Consider the following 22,319-nt stretch of genomic DNA (forward strand, 5'->3'; position numbering starts at 1 on the left):
AATGAAATCCATACAAATTAATATGATGCTGCTGTCAGACCCCATGCTGAGGACTTGCAAAACATTACTTCACTTAATTCTATGAGATAGGTTGGACATAAAGACAAATGAGAAAATCAATGAGTAATCACATAAACGGAAAATAAATCTTTGAAAATGTCCAAGTCCACACAACAATGAAATGAAAACTGAACCAAAATTGAAGTGTCAATTTTTACTTATCCTAGTAACAAAATTTTTAAATTAAAATTCCTAATTTAGGCATGGATGTGATGAAATAAGCACTCATGAACCAACTCTGGATGTGTAAAATACTACAATGTATCTAGGAAGCAATATTTCAGTATCATATCAAGGGTTAAAATGCCCATATTCTCATACAGGGCGAGAATAACTGCTTGGAAAGACAACTGGGCAGTATCAGTCAAAAATCTTTTTTTTTTTTTCATATCACCCAGCAATTCACTTCTTGGAAATTATCCTATGGATACACTTATACATATGCCTAAAGATATATATGAACAAGTACATTTAGTGCATCATTTTTTACAATAGCAAAATACTGGAAACAAATTGAGTATCTGTCAAAAGTTCTCATTAAATTATTGGATACCCATGTGGTAGAAAATCATCCACTTAGCAACCAGGCACATCTATTGAGTGCTCTGAAACAGTCTCCAAGAAAATCAACTTTAAAAAGAAAAGGAAAGGAAATAAAGGATAAGGGGTATGACTGATACGTTAATATTTGCTTCTGTCTTTTATGGGAAAAATACACATACATTTTTGTCCAAGCAAAAACTGTCTCTGGAAGGATTCCCATGAAAGTGGATCACTGGCTGCCTCTGGTGCAGTGAAGGGACTTGGGAGGCCCAAGCACAGGAGTCTTACCTTTTGTTGTTTATATTTTTCTTTTTTTTTGAATTTTTACCATGTGCATGTACAACCCTTGAAATGAAATACTACTAAAAATAAATTTTTAACATGCCTAGGTCCTTTGTATGTATCACTTTTGTGCCATTTTTTTAATTCTACTCAAAGGAAATAACCTGAGCAGTAAAATAACAGTGAACAAATTATGGAATAGCCAAATATAGAACTATAAAGCAGTTATTAAAATTAAGATTCCACATTGCTTTTAATGATAATGGAAAGTCATGGTTTTTTTATTCATCCATGTAATATTCACTGAGTGCCTATTTTATACCTTAGAATATGCAACTAAAGACAAAGACAAGATACAAAATTATCTCCATATGACGTAAACTGCTTAAATAGAAAACAGAACAATGCAAGTAAACTAAATAGTAATATTTGTTAGGGGTTATTGATAAGCATCTTGTTGACAGATTTAGACATGCTTATTAGACATACAAGTGGTGATGACAAATAGCTAGGGCAACTTTTCTGTCCAGAACTAATTTCAGCTTTTTTTATTGCTTCTCTGTGCAATATTTCCAGGAGACAACAAAAAGTTGAGGGTCCTTCATGAGAAAAAGAAACTGTATCATTGGCGGGAGTCTCCAATCAGGACCCTCAGGTGAACTTTTAAACACAACCTCCTTCCTAGTTCAGTTTGAGGGACAGACACTGAGAACAGGGTGCCTGTGCCATGGATTCCTCCACCAGTGTCAACAACAGTTCCAGCCTCCACATGTCCCAGTTCCTCCTGATGGGGCTCCCGGGCATTCACGAGTGGCAGCACTGGCTCTCCCTGCCCCTGGCCCTGCTCTACCTCTCAGCTCTTGGTGCCAATCTCCTCATCATGATCACCATCCAACATGAGGCCACACTGCATGTGCCTATGTACCATTTTCTGGGCATATTGGCAGTTGTGGACATTGGCCTGGCCACCACCATCATGCCCAAGATTCTGGCCATCTTCTGGCTCGATGCCAAGGCCATCAGCCTCCCTGAGTGTTTTGTTCAAATCTATGTCATCCACTTCTTTATTTGCATGGAGTCTGGTATCTTCCTCTGCATGGCAGTGGACAGATACATAGCCATCTGTCACGCACTTCAGTACCCCTCCATAGTCACTGAAGCTTTCGTGGTCAAGGCCACAGGATTCATGGTGCTCAGGAACGGCCTGCTTACTATCCCAGTGCCTGTACTTGCTGCCCAGCGACACTACTGCTCAAGGAACGAGATTGACCACTGCCTGTGCTCTAACTTGGGGGTTATCAGCCTGGCCTGTGATGACATCACTGTGAACAAATTTTACCAACTGATCTTAGCATGGATCCTGACTGGGAGTGATATGGCTCTGGTTTTTTCCTCCTATGCACTAATCCTTCACTCTGTGCTAAAGCTGAACTCACCAGAAGCAATCTCAAAGGCCCTGAGCACCTGTAGCTCCCACCTCATCCTCACCCTCTTCTTCTACACAGGTATCATCGTGCTGTCTGTTACACACCTTGCAGGGAAAAAGATTCCCCTAATCCCTGTGCTCCTCAATGTGCTGCACAATGTCATCCCCCCTGCCCTCAACCCCATGGTCTATGCGCTCAGGATGCACGAGCTCAGACTGGGCTTCCAGAGACTGCTTGGGCTCGGTGGAGATGTGCCCACCAAGTAACTCCAGCTTTACAATGCCATGAAGGCATTAGGTTAGTTCTCAGGAGACCTGGGCTGTAATCTGCCTTTATCCCTCACAAGGGAAAAAATGGCCAATAAAATCAGAAAATTGTCAGTCTCATTAATTAAAATATGCATATGAAAATGATGGTGAAATTTCCTATTACTATAAAATAAGTAGAAATAGACAACTGAAATGTTCCTGATCACTGAGGCCATCCCAAGATTGATAGTCTTATATACCTTTGGCAGGGTTGTAAATTGGCCCAAATATACCAAAGAGCAATGTCAAAAAATTCAACAAAATATTCACAAATGTTTAAACTTTTATTCAATAGTTATATTTTTAGAAAAACGTGCAAAAGAAATGGTCTAAATGTAACCAATTGTGTATTCATTAAAAAGTTCATTGTAATATTAATAGAAAATGAAGCCTTTAAAGGTAATCTTTATATGATTTCACTTTCACTTGTACATATTTATGTGTTCTTCATATGCAGTTTTCATAAGACAAATGTTTACTTAAAAGGGGTTGGAGAAAAGTTTCATTTTTGCACCAGAAAATCTCAACAAAAGTATTAATTAATTAATAGATAACAAATGATAAATACGTCCTGTAGGCCAGAAAACAGATTACATAGATAGATAGAGAGAGAGAGAGAGAGAGAGAGAGATGGATAGACTCACATACTGATATATATGTGTGTATGTGTGTGTGTGTACATATGTACTAACAAATACCCTGTGAGGCAGGTACAGTATTAATTCCCAATGTAAACTTAAGGGAACAAGAGCAATGAAGTTACAGAATTTGCTCCTGCCAGCACAGTGGTCAAGTGGGGAAGCAGATTCAACTCCTTGGAAGTCTGTTTGCATAACTTAGCACTATCTCTCTCTTAGTTTTGCTCTGTTAAAGAACTTCTGTATGATCTTGAGCAACTTATGAAACATCCCATGCTTCAATTCTTCAAGTTAAAAGTTCTAAGAATCATAACATTTTGCTGAGCTAAGTCACAGCATGCTGTGACAATCAAAAGAGATAATAAAGGAAACATGAAAAGAGAGATGATACACATGTGGAAAAAAGGCTCCAGTTATGTGGTGAAGTCTTCTAACTAGGACACAAAAAAAATGGTCCTATAAAAAGACCTAGAAAAGTAGTTCCAAATAACCTGTTAATTAAATCTGCGTGAAATCTTACCATTTGCACATCTAACAAAAATGCACACTTTTGAGTACAAGAATCCTGGTCCATGTTCATTTTGCACCTTCTCCTAGTCTAGTACAGAACTCTGAACATAATAGATGCTTAATAAATACTTTATTAATGATGCAGGCAGTCAGGGGCATAACAGGATATCCTGAATCCTACCAAAAATATCCAGGAATATGGTCTGAAGGATGACCTCAGGGAGTCTGCATATGAGTCCACCTTTAAGAACAGCCTCTTAGAAAACAGCACAGGGGCTGAAGCAACATCAGAAACCCTAAGCTCATCCCAGCAGGGAAGTGGATGCTGGACAGCACAGTAGACCTGCAGGAAGGTAGTCCATAATGACGGACAGGCCATCTTAAGAGCTAAGCTTGGAAATGTACCCAAGACCAGAGAATATAAACTTCCTCCAAATGAGCTACTTTTTCACCTTTCGAACCATGGCCACTGACTCAGATTGAAACAGTCCTCCAGGAACAGAGGCACTGGAGAGACAGTCACAAAAAAGGGCTTGAACTGAACCAACCTCCACTCTTTCTACCCTGAAGGAACTGGGAAGAGCAGTATCTACTACAGAGTTCTTCACGGTTTGAAAACACTTTCTCACAATGGATAAACTAATTTCATGCAATCTTCATAGGGGCCCTCTTCGTTAGGAAGCATACACTGTTAATCCTTTTTCACAAAGAAACAGGTACTCAGATTGAATGATTAAACAAGGCCATCCACTATAAATGGCAATGCTGAGCCACCCTCAAAGCTGCCTCCAAACTTTCATTCACACATATATTTACTTTTTTTATTCATTTGTTCAAAACATACAATGTGAGACTACATGTAGCAGCCCAGAAGGTAGACCACGCTCAACAACTGCTGTGCAGATGTGTGTCTCAGTTTGTCTGAAAATATGTGAACATGCAGCACCCAATCTCAGAAAAAATTCTGACACAACAGAGGGATTCGAGCAGTGAGTTATTCTCTCCACTCTACGTGGTGCCATGAGTACAAAAAGGAGTGTGTGTTCTGTTTCATCTTTATGAACAACTCCCCATTCTTATGTGTATATTAAACCATTTGCATTGTTTTATATGATTTTCTCACACATTATTTCCATATCCAGTTGATACCTTAATTTGGGCCTGTCATATCAAAATAGTATTAGTTGTATCTCTATTTAACATTAACTGAGGGGACTTATCCTTTAAGTAGGGGAATTAAATCCATCCACATTTATTGTAATTCCCATATTCACTTTCCTGTGTCAAGTTACAAATTTTTAATGAAATATTTTTTTTTCTACTTCTGACTTTTCCTGAATTGATCTCGTTCATAAGTATCCCCATACACCAATTTCTTTGAGTTGGAAGCTTTATTAAATATGTCTCTTTGGCAGGTTGTTGCATTAATAAGTTTATGAACACATTCGATCTTATATTTCTTTATTGTTAGTCCATAGTGTAATAGCTATTCGTCATTTTTTCCTCCTAATTCTAAGCTCAACATAACAACGTCAGCATTTTGGTGTCCCCATTACTCCCTATCAAACACCTCACAGGCTCTGGCCTATTACAAACATGACCACAACATGCTCATCCCTCAGGATCTTTGCAAGGTAACATTAAAAATTCCCCATCCAGAGGTTGGATAAAATTCCTCTCTCCCTTGAATCTGAGCTGAACTTTGAGATTCACTTACAATCAACAGAACGTGAAAGAAGCTCAGGCCAGGGGAACCCTGTTTCTCATGTAATGTTTCCCATGGATGCTCCCTCCAGGAGGCTCCCACCAAAAACCCAGCCACCATGGCAATAAGGAGTCCAAACCACATGAGGAGGCCATGGATGGCTCCTCTGGCCACCAGTCCCATCCAAACCCAGCTTTGAACTCATGCCATCACAGGAGCAGACATGTGAGCGAAGATGACCTCACTCAATTGATTCTAACCACTAGCTGTTTGATCATACCAGCTGTCTGCATCTTACAGCTGAGGCTCTGACAGTGTGAAGCAGACGTAAGCCATTGCCATGGCACCCTTCTTGAATTCCTGACCCACAGACTCTGTGAGAGTGATAACTTAGTTGATGTTTTATCCTCTGTTTTTAGGGTGGTTTGTATAAAGCACAGACAACTAGAGCATGGGATTTTGCCCTAGCATTTGGAATTTTGGTTCTGAGTCATTGGTGATTTTTTTTAAAACATGCCTTTTCTATTTCAAAAGTATTTAGAATTTTTAAACTCATGCTGAATTAGTTCCTACTAATATCCACTTACTTTTCTTTCTTTGTCATTCTAATGTGTACGTATCATATCTGTCATAATACCAACAAGTACTTCCCATACACTCAGGGAAGGATGTGCTTCAGGATTAAACATACATCTTTAATAAAAGTATTTAGAACTGTTAATATGCTCACAACCACATTATCAAAATACACTTCTACTTCTCCATGATGCTTTACCAAATTTACTGTTCACAGCAACTTCTTATGTATGCATTTCCCCCGTGTATCATTCTGTGCCCAATCAGGAGAGAGAAACCACACATAACTGAACACAAAAAGGTTAATATAAATAATTCTCAACTATAACAAGGAATTGGATACCAAGGGATTGGCTAGTCAGTAGAGAGCACTCTAGAGATCATAAGAGCAACAGGTACAAGGAGCAGCCCCTGCCACTAGAGATGACAGAGAGATGACACAGACCTGCCCCAGGAAGAGGCCCACACTGAGATGCCTCCTTGTTGGAGGCACAGGATGGTACACAGCACAGGAGAGAAGTTGCTGTGATACCAGAAGAAAGTGCTGGAAATCCAATTTCCAGTGTGCCAGGGAAAGCTGTTCACAAGGCCCATGTTCGCTCTTGGCTCTGCCACAGAACCAGGCCAGGGAGAGGCTGAGGGGAGCTGCCGCCTGCTGGGTGCTGCTGGTGGCCCACTGGGCGGGAGCTGGTACTGGAGAAGCTGCAGTGCTACAGCAAAGCCTGCAGGCAAGCACATCAGAACAACAAGAAAACCGTTTCCAGGCACTCCACTGAGTGCAGAGTAGGGAACTGCAAAGGCCTGTCCCCTCCACATAGTAGCAAACAAACTGGCACAAAATGTCAGAATAAACTGTATGAGAATTCCGGAAAAGAGTCACAAAGACTCCTGCAACCAGGGAAACACCTAATTAAGAAAAAGGCAACAATCTCAGTAGGAGAGCTTTGTGGCATTTCAATCAACCCAGGCTTCATTCCTCCCTCCCAGGCCTGGCAACATCCTTGAAACCAGCCACCTGTGTTCCCTGTGTGAGTTGGTGGTGCTGGAGGGAGCAGAGCAGACTTTGCTCTCAAAGAATGGTGGGTTTTTTTTTTAACCTGTCTGGTGGCTCCGTGAAGGACAGGAACAGAGAGCTTGTCTTTATTTCACAGAACTGAGAACTCTCCCAGGACAGAGTAGAGGCTACCAAGGGAGATTTGCCAAAAATGTTTAAAGGAAAATGTGTGGGCCTCTGCTACCTCAGACAAGGAATGACATTTGTAACAAACAAAAGACACACAAAGAAGCTTGGGAGAAAGGCCGACAAGTGAGGTATCTTGGAGAAAAAGGGCTTTGAAATCCTCTCACAAACTCCTGGGAATCTAGAAGGCCACTAGCATGCCCAGGGCTGGGTGCATCATGAGGAAAGACCAAGAAAAAAGGTGGGATGATTCAAATTACTAAAATTAAGAATGAAAGTGGGAACATTACTACCAACCTCACAGATGAGAAAATTTCTAGAAACATGCCAACTAATAAAACTGAATCAAGGAAAAATAGAAAATCTACACAGACTTATAACAAGTAAAAAGATTAAATCAGTAAGCAAAAACTTCCACCAAAGAAAATCCCAGCCCCAAGTGACTTCACCAGTAAATGCTGTCACTATTTGTTTAAAGAATTAACGCTAGTCCTTGCCAAATTATTCCAAAAAATAGAGGAAGACAGAGTACTTTCTAACTCATTCTGCAGGAACAGAATTACCATGACACCAAAGCCAAAGACATCACAAGGAAAAAACTGCAGATAAACACCTGTATGAAAATATATGTCAAAATTCTCTGCAAAACACTAGCAAACGAAATGTAGCAAATTAAGAGGATTAAACACCATGACCAATTGGAATTTATCCCAGGAATTGCATGAGTGGTTCAACATACAAAAACAACCGATGTGATATATCATTGTGATCAATTAAAGAGAAAATTCATTCCTCATACTCATTTCAGTTAATGCACAAAGATTTGACAAAATCCCAAATCCTATCATGATTGAAACATGGAAAAAATAAGGAATAGAATTTCCTCAACCTGGTAAAGTATGTCTACAAAAAACCCACAGCTTACATCATACTTAATTGTGAAAGACTGAAAGATTTATCCCTATATCAGGAACAAGACAAGAAATGCCTGCTATGCCCGCTGTCACTTCTATTCAACACTGTACTGGAAGTTCTAGCACTTAGGCAATAAAAAGAAGTAAAAGGCATCCAGATTGTAAAGGAAGAAGTAAAACTCTATTTGCAAATGAGAAGACTGTATATGCAGAAAATGCTAAGGAATCCACAAAAGAACCATTACAGCTAATAATCAAATTCACAAGGTTGCAGGATACAAGGTGAACATACAAAACTAAGTTGCATTTTTCTATACACTAGCAATGAATAATCCCAAATTGGAATTAAGAAGTGTTTTCATTTATCATAGTATCAAAAAGAATAAAATACTTATGGATAAATTTAAACATGGAGCTGCAAGACTTGTATACTGACCACCAAAAAAAAAATTTTTTTTTGATAGAAATTAACAAAGACCTAAGTCAATAGGAAGACATCTGTGTGAAAAGTCCAGCTCCTGGCCCAAAACACGTGTGTGACTTTTTACCCTGAATCATAAGCAATTAAAAGGCTTTATCTGGCAGATCTTGTGGGGGAAAGCTGCCTCCTCACCCCAGATTTGGTGCACAGGCAGTGTGTACTGCAGCCTCTCGAGGGAGTTGCAGGCAGAGACTCAGGCCTCAGGGGCAGGCATGTTCTTACACACACCTGTGTCTCTAGCCAAGGCAGCTACATTCCAGAGCCTCTCTATCTGGGGTCTTTGGTAAAGGCCTTCCTCAGGAACCTTACTCAGTCCTTTTCCCCTCCTAGCCCCTTCTCTTCTCTCTTTCCCTTTTCTCAACAACCATAAACTACATAAAATAGGGGCCTTCTGTTCTGGGCTCCTGCAGCCCAGAATCTGTGCTGACCTACTTGAATCTGGATGGGTTTACTATTACATGGTGGTAAATGGACATGAGGGGATCAGCACCTTCTCCAGGTTTAGCCTCTTGCTTCTACAATGGAAGTCAGTGATTAAAGGCTTGACTATTATTTTCATGTTTGGCTTTTTAATTTATTCAACTACTACAACACCTGGAAGTTCAGCTCTCTCTCCACCTCATCTGAGCTCTTAACACTGTGCTCATGGATTGGAAGACTTAATATTTGTTCAGGTGACAGTATTTCCCAAACTGATCTACAGATTCAATGCAATCTCTATCAAAATAAAAATATCAACAGCCTGGTTTCCCCCCTAAATCTGCACCAAGTAAATCAGCAAACAGCTGCACACGCTTGTCGCGCAACACCATGCCCTGACGGTCTGTCTAACCCTTACAAGTCTTCCCTGAAGACCTTACATTTCTATTGCATTCTTCACGGCAGATAGGCTCAAATATGGACCGATTGTGCCTGCCTCTTGCCAGCCCTGCTCTAGGGGCCTGCACCCGACCTTCAGAGTGCTGTGAGCCCTCCCGCCCCCTGAAAGATCCATTGCAAGGGCCCCACAGCCCACCCACTGTGCTTAGGGCCATTGCCTAAGAATAAGCAAATAAATACATCTGAGCAAATAAAAAAATATATATATATCAACAGTCTCTTTTGCAGAAATAGACAAGCTGATCCTAAAATTCATAAGGAATTATAAAGGACCCTGAGTAGCCAAAACAATCGTAAAAAAGAAAAAAATGTTGGAGAACTTACACTTCCTTATTTAAAAATTTACTACAAAGCTACAGTAATAAAAATAGTGCAGTGCTGATGAAAATATAGATATAGAGATCTAAGGACTAGAATTGAGAGACCACAAATAAACCCATATGTCTATGATCAATTGATTTTTGACAAGGGTGCTAAGATCATTCAATGAGGATAGAATAGTTTTTTCAACAAGTGGCACAAAGACCACTGAATACTCCCTGAAAAAACAAAAAAGAATCAGGTAGTGGACGGTTGGGTGAAATAGGTGAAGGAGATAAAGAGCTATACTTCAAATTATGAAATAAATTAATCATAAGAATGGAAGTACAACATAGAGAATATAACCAATAATATTGCAATTTCTTGCAATGGTAACAGAAGGCAAATACACTTACAGTTAAAAGCATTATGTAATGTATATAATTATCGAGTCACTGTGTTGTACACCTGAAACAAATATAACATTGTATATCAACTATATTCCAATTGAAAAATTGAAAAAAAAAGAGAAAAGTCAGGGTATGACAGGGAAATGTGTTCATAGTTCAGGTGCAAAAAATATATAAATTAAGTTAAAAGATTTGGATGCTCCATATGTTTCTATAACAGGATTTTGCCAAAAAACTGACTCTTTCATATGACAAAGAAAAAAAGAGAAAAAATGTAAGCATTGAAGGAGAAAGCACCCCATCTCCCAGTCTACATGCAAGGCAGGAGCCCAACTTCTAAGGGTGCCAATTAGCAAACACAGACGGCCTAATCAGACAACAACATATCCAATCTCAGGAATAACTCGATGTGTTTGACACATCACATTGATCAGCCTTCCACTAAAGTCCTCCAGTCCTGTTCCACTAAGCTCACCTCAGGGCTTAAATGCCTTCTACTGACACCTTACCCCAGCCCAGACTCATCTTATGTTTTAGCAGAATAGGGTATCCCGACTTGGTCTGTGCTCTCTTACCCCCTGCAGCAACAGTATTGGAATAAAATCAACTTCCATTTTCTCATCCTGCCCAGGGCAGTTTTTCTCTAACACCAGATACAACCAGCCGTTTGAGCAAAGACAACATGAAAGAGTTGCATTAAAGTCAGTAAGCCAACTCACATCTAAAAGGATAGAATAAACTCAATAAAATCAATCACAGAACTCCTCTCAAGGTAACCTTCTTTATGCCAGTTCTCTACTGCAGAATTCCAGTTCTTAGTCCCTTGCCTTGGAGGTGGTGACAGCCCGGTCACTAGCTCTAGGTAACTGCACTATCACTTAGGATCTCTTCCTGACTACAGCCTTATACATAGTTTCTTTGTAAGTAAACCTTTCTCATATTATGCTAATTTGAAAAATAAATGTTGGCAAGGATATGGAGAAAGGAGAACCCACATGCCTGGTAGCGGGACAAAAACGGTTCAGCCACAATGAAAAAGAGTACAATGGATCCTCAAAAAATTAAAAATAGAACAACCATATGATTCAGGAATCCACTTCTAGAAAATACCTGAAAGAACAAAAACACTAATTCAAAAAGATACATGCATTGCCGTGATCACTGCAGCACTATTTACAGTAGCCAAGACACAGAAATAACTTAAGTGGTCAATGATGGATGAGTGCATAAGGAAGATATGGTGTATATATAAGCAATGGAATATTACTCAGCCATAAAAAAAGAATTCAATCTTTCTGTTCGGGACAACAGGGATAGAACTTGAGCATTATCCGAAGGGAAATAAGTCTGACAGAGAAAGATAAATACCATATGATCTCACTTACATGCGGAATTAAAAAAAAACCCATCTCATTGATAACAGAACAAATTGATGGTTGTCCCAGGTGGGGTAGAAAATGAGCAAAATGGGTGAAGGGGTCAAAAAGGTCCACATTTACACTTACAAAAGAAGTCATGGAGATGTAATGTATAGCATGGTGACTATAATTAATAATACTATATTGCATACTTGAAAGTTGCTGAAAGTAACTCTTAAAAGTCCATATTACAGGAAAAAAATTTTTTTATAAACCGTATGGTGATGAATGTTACCTAGATTTGTTGTGGTCATCATTTCACATTATATACAGATGTCTAATCATTATGTTGTATGTTGGAAAATTATATAATGTTACATGTCAATTATACTTCAATTAAAAAATTATTTTAGTTATTCTAATTTGAATAGGCCATCTGTTGCCTCTTGGAACTCTTGTCTACTACAGTGCTCATTCAATTAGATTTTAGATGGTCATAAAGGAAAAAGGTGAGGAAGTGAAGGTAATACACCAAATGACTCTTACAACATGCTGGGTCAGTCAGAGGCGGACCCTGAGGACACAGGGGAGCAAAGGGGAAGTGCCACGGAAAGATCTGGGTAGAAGTTTGTGCAGTGGAGATGCTATCTGAAGTTGGCAGTCCTTGGACGCTGCATACATTGAGGTGCATGATACAGGACAGAGGAAGACTGTTACAGACACGGGAAGGGGCTACACTCGGTTCTGCTCTATGACCAGAGATATATTACAAAACAATTGAGCACAACTGAATCTCACATTTCCCTTTGTGCAATTTTGTCCACTAGAAGCACTGCATGAATGCAGAAAACTGCGTCAAACAGAAAATGAGCTGCATAGGAATATACAAAACACACACACTCCAAATATCTACCAGCTACCCTCTTCCACTTCACAGCCTTCTGGCTGATTTCAGATAAATCTCCTTCTACCACTTCACAAGCTCTCACAAGCAGCCCTTCTGCCAACTTCCACAAGCAAATTCCATGCATTTTACAAAGTGTTACACTCATGGTAGTATTTGTCTTTCTCTTAAGCAAAACTGCTCCTGTTCATCGTAGTTTACTATCTTTTTTATGTGTCACTAGTGGAGTTGAGTACTGTGTTCCTAACTCCATTTGTCATAAATCCTGTGGTTTTTCACATGGCATATTGCCTAACACAGTGATTTAAGAACTCATGCGTCCCGTTATAAAAGACCTGATTCACTTGCCACAGTGAGCGGGGAGGAAACCAAGCCCAGACAGAAAGGAGGACACACCTCCTTCCAACAGTTACTTCCCCGGCAGAGCTGTCCATCGGGTGGGCTCCCCGGGGACTAGGTTTGAGCAGGACTGCTCCCGGAGGGGCCGACCCAAGCCTCCAAACTCACTGGAGCCCTTCCGGCTGCAGGGAGACAACCACCGGCCCCGGGGGAGCTGGATGAGACACAGGGGTCACGGGATGGGCCCCGGGTGGGTCACACCAGGACCCAGTTATTTCATGGCTGTGATTTATAACCAAAACCCCCAGAGTGGTAGGGACAGGGATAGAAGTGCTGTGAGCAACAGAGGGCCAAGCACAGGCAGTCCCAGCCCAATGAGGGGCAGCAGCCCAGGTGGAAGCCCCAGCTTGAGGGCACCTCATGGCCACTCTGCACGAGCAAGTACACAGCCATGTCAGCGACACTGGCAGGGGAGGCAGAGGCAGCCCACCTGCACAGGAGTCCATCCTGGTCTGTGAATCAGGCTCACAGCCCTTGCATTTCTCAACTTGCCTATCTTTTCTTCCTTCAGGCTCTTCCCTGAGCAGGGGATAGAGCTGAGTGGAGGTGAGGCCGGGGAGGTGAGGCTAGACACTGGTGTGGCCAGGTTGGAAGCGATGGGGTTCTCCAGCCAGAGGACCATTCACAGGAGACCTCTGGGCTCTCATAGCATCAGGCACACAGGAGGCTCACAGGAAAAATGTGATGAGTTTTAAGATCTGTGGTGACTCCTCGTGTTGTCTCTGTGACTTTCCAAACCTCCTGGAATCTGAAATAACTTTGGGTACTGGGGTCAGTGGCTACAAAGCTGGATCACAGGGAAACCAGCATCAGATCTCATGTTAAGGTGTTACTGGGTGTAACTGAAAGGTGGAGGACAGGATTTGAAAGTGACCTGAAATTCAAATCTGTATCTATCTGCTTGATCTAGATATTTGCCCTGTTCTGTGCTCAGGGAGGTTGATCTCTAGGACCCACTTCAGTTGGGTTCCCTGACCAGACCCTTCAGACTGGGACTTATGCCACCTGCTACCCTGGTTCTCAAGCCTTGGGACTAAGACTGAATTATACCACCACCTTGCCTGGTTCTCTAGCTTGCAGACAGCAGATTGTGGGACTCACCAGCCTCCGTAACTGCATGGGGCAATTCCCACGGTACATCTCTCTCTGTCTCTAGCTCTGTATTCACCTGTCTACATCCTACTGGTTCTCTTTCTCTGGAGAACTTAGCCTATTACAATATAGTCCCCCTAAGGGGAAAACTTGAGAAAGGAGACATTCTTAGTTGGTAATTAACAGGAAAACACAGAAGAGGAAGGAAGGAGACAGGGCAGGAAGTGGAGGAGGCAGAGGACGAGGAGGGGGACTGGGAGGGGAAGAGGACAGGAAGGGAAGGGGGGAAGGGAAGACTTTCTTTGAGAATGGGAAGATTCTCTTGAGAATTTCTAATCACAAGTCCACACTTAGGATGTCTGCAGGCTGGTACTCTTACAACTTGCGCCCTAAAATCTCATAGGTAAATCGTTGGTGTTATTGTCTTCAAACTGTAACATTCCTTTCTTATCATTTTAGTATCTATTAGGGTCTGCATGGTAACATCTTCAATCATACTGATCCTTGGGTTTCTCTTTCTATGATAGTCTTACTAGGGCTGTACTGATTTTATTATTCTTTCTAAACAACCAATTGTGTCCTTTTGTTGATGTTTTCTATAACTTCTGTTTTCAATTTTATCAGTTCCATTATTGTTTATTAATTCTTACTCTTCTTTACCTGGACTTAATTTTTTCTTCTTTTTCTAAATTCCTATATTGTCAACTTAGATACTTAATTTAAAATCTTTTTTTCTAATTTAAACAATAAAAAGTATAAATTGCTCTCTAATTTCTCATTAGCTCTATCCCACAACTTCTGCTATGTCGTTAACATCAATTCGAAATATTTTCGAACTTTCTCTGTGATGCTTATTAAGCCATAGATTATTTAGATATGCGCTATTTATTTCTAAGACTTTTGAGTTTTTCATGCTATCTTATAGATATTGTTTTCCAGTTCAATTTTGTTCGCTAAGAAAATGTATGTCAGGTTTTCTCCTTTTGAACTTTATCGAGACATAATTTATGATGCAACACACACAAAAATGCGCTGCCCTCCTTCCCCCGTGCCATTTTCCAGCCCCGTCTAGTACTATCAGCCTTACTCAAAAGAATATGAAACAAGCCTGCATGCTGCTTATTAGGAAAGAACCTTAATTCCACCTCCTCTGCTTCTACATAGGGAGGATTTTTTTTCCCCTCACCACAAGGAAGGAATAGTGAGAGTGAACAATTCTACTCTCTCCTTTTCCACTTCTCTGCTCCATTGCCTGCTTTTCCATTCGGGAAGAAGGATCACTAATACACTTGGACAGAGATCACTGGGAGCAGTGGATGGAGTTAATGCATCCCAATGTAGGAAATAAGTTCTAAGCTGCTCATTTCACTGCCTGCCCCAAGGGTCTGTAAGGACAGCACTGGACTCTTGCGCATTGTGTTCGAGTATCATATACTCACCGGTGTGAGAACCTTATTATCGGCTTCCCAGGGAGAAACCTGGAGGCCAGCCACTCTCTTTTGCATTTCATATTCTACTGGGGCTCTGTTTATGGGGATTCTGCAATGTCCCTTGCAGGTAGCAGGGTGATTATACCCAGAGCCTAATTTTCATGTCAAATCTCCCCATATTAAGGTGGGAAGAAGGAGTAGAAAGGAGATGTAAGGCCTAAAATCAAGGGAATAAAATGGAAGAACTCCTCTCTGTCTGCTGGTCCCCTTCTCTCGTGTGGCCATGACCCAGCACGTGGCCCTTGCACACGGGAGTGTGTGGTTCTGACCCTCCTCACTTGGATCACTCTTCACTTCCTTGTGAACCATCTCAACTACTAAGAGCACAAAGCAGATAAAGCGTGAAGAATCTGCTTTTCTTATCTCAACAGCACTTCTAAGATTCTTTCTCTCAAAGAGGCGCCCTGTCCCTGTCTCCTGACGAGCATCTGATTCTAGGATGGGAGATCTGTCCTCCAAATCCAAACAGAACATCACACTGCAAATTACTAAGCAGGACCAAGGGGCACTCACTGCAGAGCATCAGGTTTGTGCACTCATCCTGTATCACAAATAGTTCCTGAGGATGTCAGCTGTGCTGGGGAGTAAGTCAGACAGTGGCTACCGAGAAGAAAACAGAACACAGACACCTGTCCACCTGGAGCCTCTGGTCTTGCATGGAAGATATAACCAACACAAGTAATATCACAAAATTAAATTGAAATTGTAGTAATTCTGATAAAAGATGTTGGACTGAAAACATGATTTACTTCTTTTCTCTCCAAACGTTCCCCTTTAATGGCTAAAGAAATAGGAAGATAACTCAATAACAAAACTAGAATATGGGGAAGTTCACAGGGATTGGTTCATATATTGTGACAAATTTCTGGACTTCTTAAATTAAACTGGATTGGATTGACAGAAAAACAAGAATGAAGAAATGTGTAAATGAATGTAGGTAAGTATGTATAGAGGGTACAATTATCAGTCAGGGAAAGAGAAACTGGAGAAGCTAAAACTTGATGCCAAGAGGGGAAACTGTCTTATTTAGAGACCCAGGGAATACTCCAAGCTTCCTATCAATTGAAACGATAACGGAAATTCAAAGCTACCCTTCATGAACTGATGATTTGTTCCTGTATAGCCAGAGCAGGCAGGTCAGCTTAGCCTCCTGGACACACAAAGTAACAAGGAAATGAGCTCCCTGTAAGGATGAAGGGGAAGCCTCTGCATCTCCACACCCATCATCGCAGAGGGGCCAGATAGAGAGAATCAGTCAGTCCGCAGGTAGGGCCTATGTAGAAGTAGGCAAAACATATAGAAAGGCGGCTCACAGAAAAGCAAATTATACTGTAGCATCTCGGTTCCAGGCCTAAAAGCCTCTCTGTTTTAGCAAAAGAAGACGGAGCTTGGTGCACATTTTCATTTTCCTCTTGATAGGCTGAAGGGAATTCTGCTTCTTAGCAAATCCCTGCACAGTGGCCTGCAGAGTCCTACAATCAGGGTACAGGAGTGTGACCTTCACAGCCCCTGAGGAAATCCCACACCTCCTACCCAAACCGATGAGTTCTCATTCCTTAACAGACAGCTAAGAAGCAACACATATTTGGAGAAAAGTAGCAAGAAAAGGAAGTACCAAGATTAACAGGGAGAAAAACAAAGCCATTGCAGAAAAGATTGAAGAGAGGAAATAACATTTACAAATATGTAATAATATTTTTTAATGTTCTTTTTAATGCATCTTTGGGTGGTACAAAACTATAAAAAGACAAAAATAATCAGCAGAAAAGAGAACTTAAATCCAAAATGCCAGTGCTAACAATTAGCTGAATGGCTGTACAGTTTATAGATTTAAATATTTTGATAATATTGATAGATGTCTAGCGTGTACAAGCAAGATAAAACGAGAAGGCACAAATGAACTGCTGGTATGATATATGGATACACTACAGAAGCAGCAGAAAATAAGTACTTTCCTGATAGCTGAATGGCTAAATTTGAATGAAAATAATATAAGGAAATTTAAATTAAAGAAAGAATGGAAATATTTTCAAAGGAAATTCTAAAATTCATACCTTAGGCATGTTATATATCCAACATAGCAAAATTCCCTCCATTGGGAAGTAAGTAAAGGGCGATAAGAAATCCTAGAACCAGAAGAATCCAGGATACAGATTTAGGTGCCTCCATACGTGGTTCCCTATGACTCACCCTGTGGGCTTCAAAAAGGCACAGCTTTATAAATAACATCCTGTTGTACCAGGACTAAAAGGATATTTTTGCCTGCTTGAGAGGAAGTAATTCTCTCACACCCAATCCCTCCCGTGCCTGTGTTCCTACACCATGAAAGGTCCACATAGACCTCTGATGGTGTATACATCACCAGCACTGGTGGTATTTCCAATTTGCCCTAACCATATCAGCACCACTCACTTCCACCCCAGACGGCCTATCAGATGATCCAGATCTGCGATGGTTGGGGGAAAGCTAATTCAGTGACAGAGCCTGTGCGATCTCTCTTCCATGGACCTACCATTAGCCATTACTCACCAAAGAGCTGCCCTTGATGTCCTACAGTGGGATGAGAAGTTAAGCTACTAGTCAGGCCCCTAGGGACAGAGTTTTAATGAGCACCTTTTCAGGCACTGCCTGCAGGGATCAAAAGTCAGCCAGTGGTCATGTCCTCTAGGTGACCTCCTCCAACACTCCAGCCCATATGACTGGATCTTGACAGTCTTGCATGCCCCCCGTCTTTTGCAATGTGCCCAAAGCACTCAGTGATGGGTTTCACTAGCACAGAGGTGCCTCATTTGGTAGCTACCAAGCTCCAACAGATATATATTGCTCCACAGCAATAGTATAGGCATGTGCCTATACTATACTGTATTAAGAATATACAAATTAAGAGAATGATTCCCAAAACAAATAATATTTTTTTTCTGCCAAGACCCCCTTGATGTGAACCACTGATTTATCAAGTCCCCAAGGCTGGGGGTTGGATCACTCAGGGTGTTCACCTGTGTCTTCCTGAGACTTAATAAAGATGTTATATTAGCAGACTCAGCAGGTGTGAACACAAAACATTTTGTGGGGATAATGGCCCAGGTGCCTCCTTGTGAGGCAGTAATAATGCCCAAGGCCATTCTATGTTGGAGGACAACTTTTCTTATTAGACACATTTCAGTGTTCAATAAAGAGGATTTACTGGCTGTCATTTAATGCTTGATGGGTGAATTTAGTGAGGGCTTCTGTGTATGCTAGGATGTTCTCAAGGCCAATGGATGGAACAAAGATTGCAACCAAATGGTTGTACTAGCAGAGAACAGAATGTGTCCTCCTGGCCTTGAGGTTGGCAGCTTTAGGAACGTCACCTGGTCATGCATACCATACATGTTGGCTAGGGCAGGCAGCACTGTCAGGCATAATGAGGGTGGGATATGACAGACCAAGACCACCATCTTCTCCCCTCTCTCGGTGGGATACATACTTTACAGGTACAATGTGTTTCCATAGGTCCAGCATACAGCAGTACAACAGGATCCCAGTGCAGACTGCGAAGTTCCCCTTACCCAAGGGTGCAAAGTAACTCACCCATCCCGGTAGGGCATCCCATTGCAAAGTCCCATAGGTAATACCTTTCCCAGGCATGTTGGGGCTTGGTGTTCTCAGCATCACAGTACGTTGATCCATGGTGAAAAGTCAGGGCAATGGCCATTTCCTGTGATTTCCATACCCTTATGGTATTGACTGGTCTTGGCAGGGGTCCCCAGGCTGGCATATGGGGCAAGAGCACCTACTGCTTGATCATTCAAATATATTAAAGACTGAGATTGTACTTGAGTTCACATAGCCAAGGTGAATTTATCTACTAGTTATTTAATATGCTGTTTTGATAGTCCATTCCTCCTTCCTACCAATCCTGCTGCATGCAGGTTATAGGGTAGATGGAACCTCCATTCAATGTCATGTTCTTGTGCTCAGTCTTGCATATCATGACCTGTGAAATGAAATCAGCTACTCTAATCCCCTACTGGTGGGAGCCTGGTTTGCATGGCAGCAAGGGAAAGCTTGGGTTAAGCAAGATACAATGTCCACATGAACCAAGGCACATGAACCACAGAACCCACGTTCTGAGGGAGGGGGCCAAGGAATCAATTACCAAAGCCTCACTGATTGGAAACAGCACCGGCTGCTCTCAGACTCCTTTGGCAATAGCCTTGGATGTTATTTGGAACACATAGCACATGCTGTTACTGCATTAACCAGTCACCCTATTTCAAGGGCCGTCTGGCACCCTTGGCAATATACCATTCCACCCAAGCACTATGGTGGCTGCTCTTTCTATACACTCAATCTGCTTTATCTACTGAAGGGTCAGTTACTTGGGCTCATACCCAAACTAAGGTATCAGCTTCCTCATTGCCACAGGATGTCAGCACCTTATAAGCAGTATGGGGAAGGCAGTGAGGACTGCCTCAGGCTCCTGCAAAAAAATCCAAATGTCATTCCATGTATTCTGACCCCACAAGGGCTTATTCATGATCATCCATCCTTTGGCTTCCCAGGGCCCAAGTCATAGGGTGAATCCCTTTAGAACAGCCCAATACTCACTGTCCACCATAGTACCCTATCATTAAAATTTCCTCAAGGCATTATTTTACTCACCCTCTCTACTATGTGTTCTTAGCTTTCCCAAGTTAAAGGCCACGGCTCATGTGTACTCATCAAAAAATTGCTACAGGTTCAGCCCACTGGCTGCTGCAGTTTGTTCTTGCTTCCATCAGATGGTGTGAGTGATGGGCTGCCTAGCAACTGCACTCCACGTGGATAGACTGCCCCAACTAGATCCATCTGTATACCAGGCACCAGGAGGATTTTGCCCCATTCCCTTTCTACAGGCTGCAGAAACAGAGGTGGAAGTATTTGGGGAATCTACAGGGCATGGTGGCATCCACATTTCGAGAGACAGTGGACTGACAGGCAGGGTATTGCTCTGCTGCAAACAGGCAAGGCACTTAATGAAAATGGGAGCCTGCATCAAGGCAGAGGTGGTTCAGTAGAACACTGTCTAAACCCAACCCTTGATAGGAAGGGAGGGTCTTACCATGTATATGCTCTTCTGGGTTAGGCTCTATCTGTGTAGAGAGGAGCTCTGTATATACTGCCAGGAGCTATTACTCTATGGGGACATACCAGATTTTTGCCCCCTTCCAAAACTGGGACCAAAATCATAGAAGTACTCTGTCCCTCTGTTGTCACTGCCACAGTGTCCAACACATACCTACTGGTGTCACAGGCACATCAATTCAAATGGTACCCCTGCTTGGGAGACGCCCAGAGCTTTAATCCCCTTCACTAGTATTTTAAAGGACAACTTGTGGCTCCAATCCCCACTCCCACAGGTGCTCTCTCTTCACCAAGTCCTATAAGGGATGGAGGCACTGTGACACGTGGGGAATAAAATCCCGCCACCAAGTTAAATATTGTAGCATCAGAAGAAAGTCAGTAGGGTTTTTGAACCCGTGAATGAAATGCCTTGCAATAATCTCTTTCGATAGTACTAAATCAATGAGTATCTTGCTGATGTGCAGGCACTAGCATACAGAGGAGTCTCAAGAATCTGCCTGATAACTATTTCACAAGCAGGGAGGCCCTGTTTTCTACTGACTATAGCTCTTTTGCTAATAAGATCTTGGATCAAGACACATGGCCATAAAATTATAGCCAGTTTATTTTCAAATTTTCTTTGTACCCTATTGAGTCTGAATGATATAGAGAAAGAGGTGCCTTTTAATCTTAGGGATTTTAATTTTTCTTTATGATAGGACATGTAGAATGTGAGCCCAACATATAAGACTATCAGAAAACTAGGAATAGAAGATTCCTTTGAAGATATAGTTCTCTGTTTCCCTACTACTCAAACAGGAAGATAATAGGATAAGATCTTTTTTTTAAAGTCACTGTCCACCATAGTACCCTATCATTACAATTTCCTCAAGACACTATTTTACTCACCTTCACTACTATGTGTTCTTAGCTTTCACAATGGCCTAATCTTTCCTCTTTCAGGATTTGTTCTCTGATATTAATCTTCGCCTTTCAATCTGGATTTGTTGTTCAGATGATCTTAACATCTACATGCATACACGTTTTAATGCCTGTGTTCTAGCCTCATGAATCAACTGTGGGCCTTACAAGGAATACCCACATAAACCCACCATATGAAAAGAAAAAGAGAGTGAAGAACAAATCAATACATAAACTTACCTTCAAAAAATTTTTTAATGATGATATTTGGTTGCTGTCCTCTGGCCAAAATTCATTAGTGGATATCACCCAAGAAAATAATGTGGCTGAGAGGAGGTTGTACAAGGTCGAACAAAGGACACTGGGCAGAACAAGCATTAAACAGAGAGAAAAAACATTCAGGATCCTGAAAATGGGTAGCACTGAAGTTGAATTAGTAAGAGTTGACTAACATAGTTGGACTCAATACCAATATTTTTACTATATATTAATATATGTTATGGAGTATGGAGAGCATGGTGTTAGAACAGCAAAGAAGAAAAAGATTCCAATGTAATATTTATTCAACATCTATTATCAGCCAACCACCCTGAGAGATACTAGAGTAAAATAATGAATAAAATAGGCACAGCCCCTGTTCTCTTTAAGCCATGGGCTTAAAGTAATGGGGAGAAGAGAAGCATAATGGCAGTTATAACTCCATCCAGTAATGGATAAAAAGGGAAGTACAAGGGGTTCTGGTAGTGCACAGGCATGGCATCTGAACACAAACTGGAAAATCAGGGAAGGCTTCTTAGGACAAGTGATACCTAGGTTGACATGAAAGAGAAGTTACCCAAATAAACATAAAGAAGATT

General features: G+C 41.4%; 1 protein-coding gene across 1 annotated transcript; it reads left to right on the forward strand.

The window, feature by feature from the left end:
* The first annotated feature begins 1,612 nt into the window (after nt 1-1,612).
* LOC130684737 (olfactory receptor 56B4-like) lies at nt 1,613-2,578 on the forward strand. The gene has a single exon (XM_057506638.1). It carries the CDS (start codon nt 1,613-1,615, stop codon nt 2,576-2,578), a length of 966 nt encoding a protein of 321 aa, XP_057362621.1.
* Nucleotides 2,579-22,319: the final 19,741 nt, after the last annotated feature.

Source organism: Manis pentadactyla, chromosome 9 (genome assembly GCF_030020395.1).
Source record: "Manis pentadactyla isolate mManPen7 chromosome 9, mManPen7.hap1, whole genome shotgun sequence".
NCBI classification, from domain to species: Eukaryota; Metazoa; Chordata; class Mammalia; order Pholidota; family Manidae; genus Manis; species Manis pentadactyla.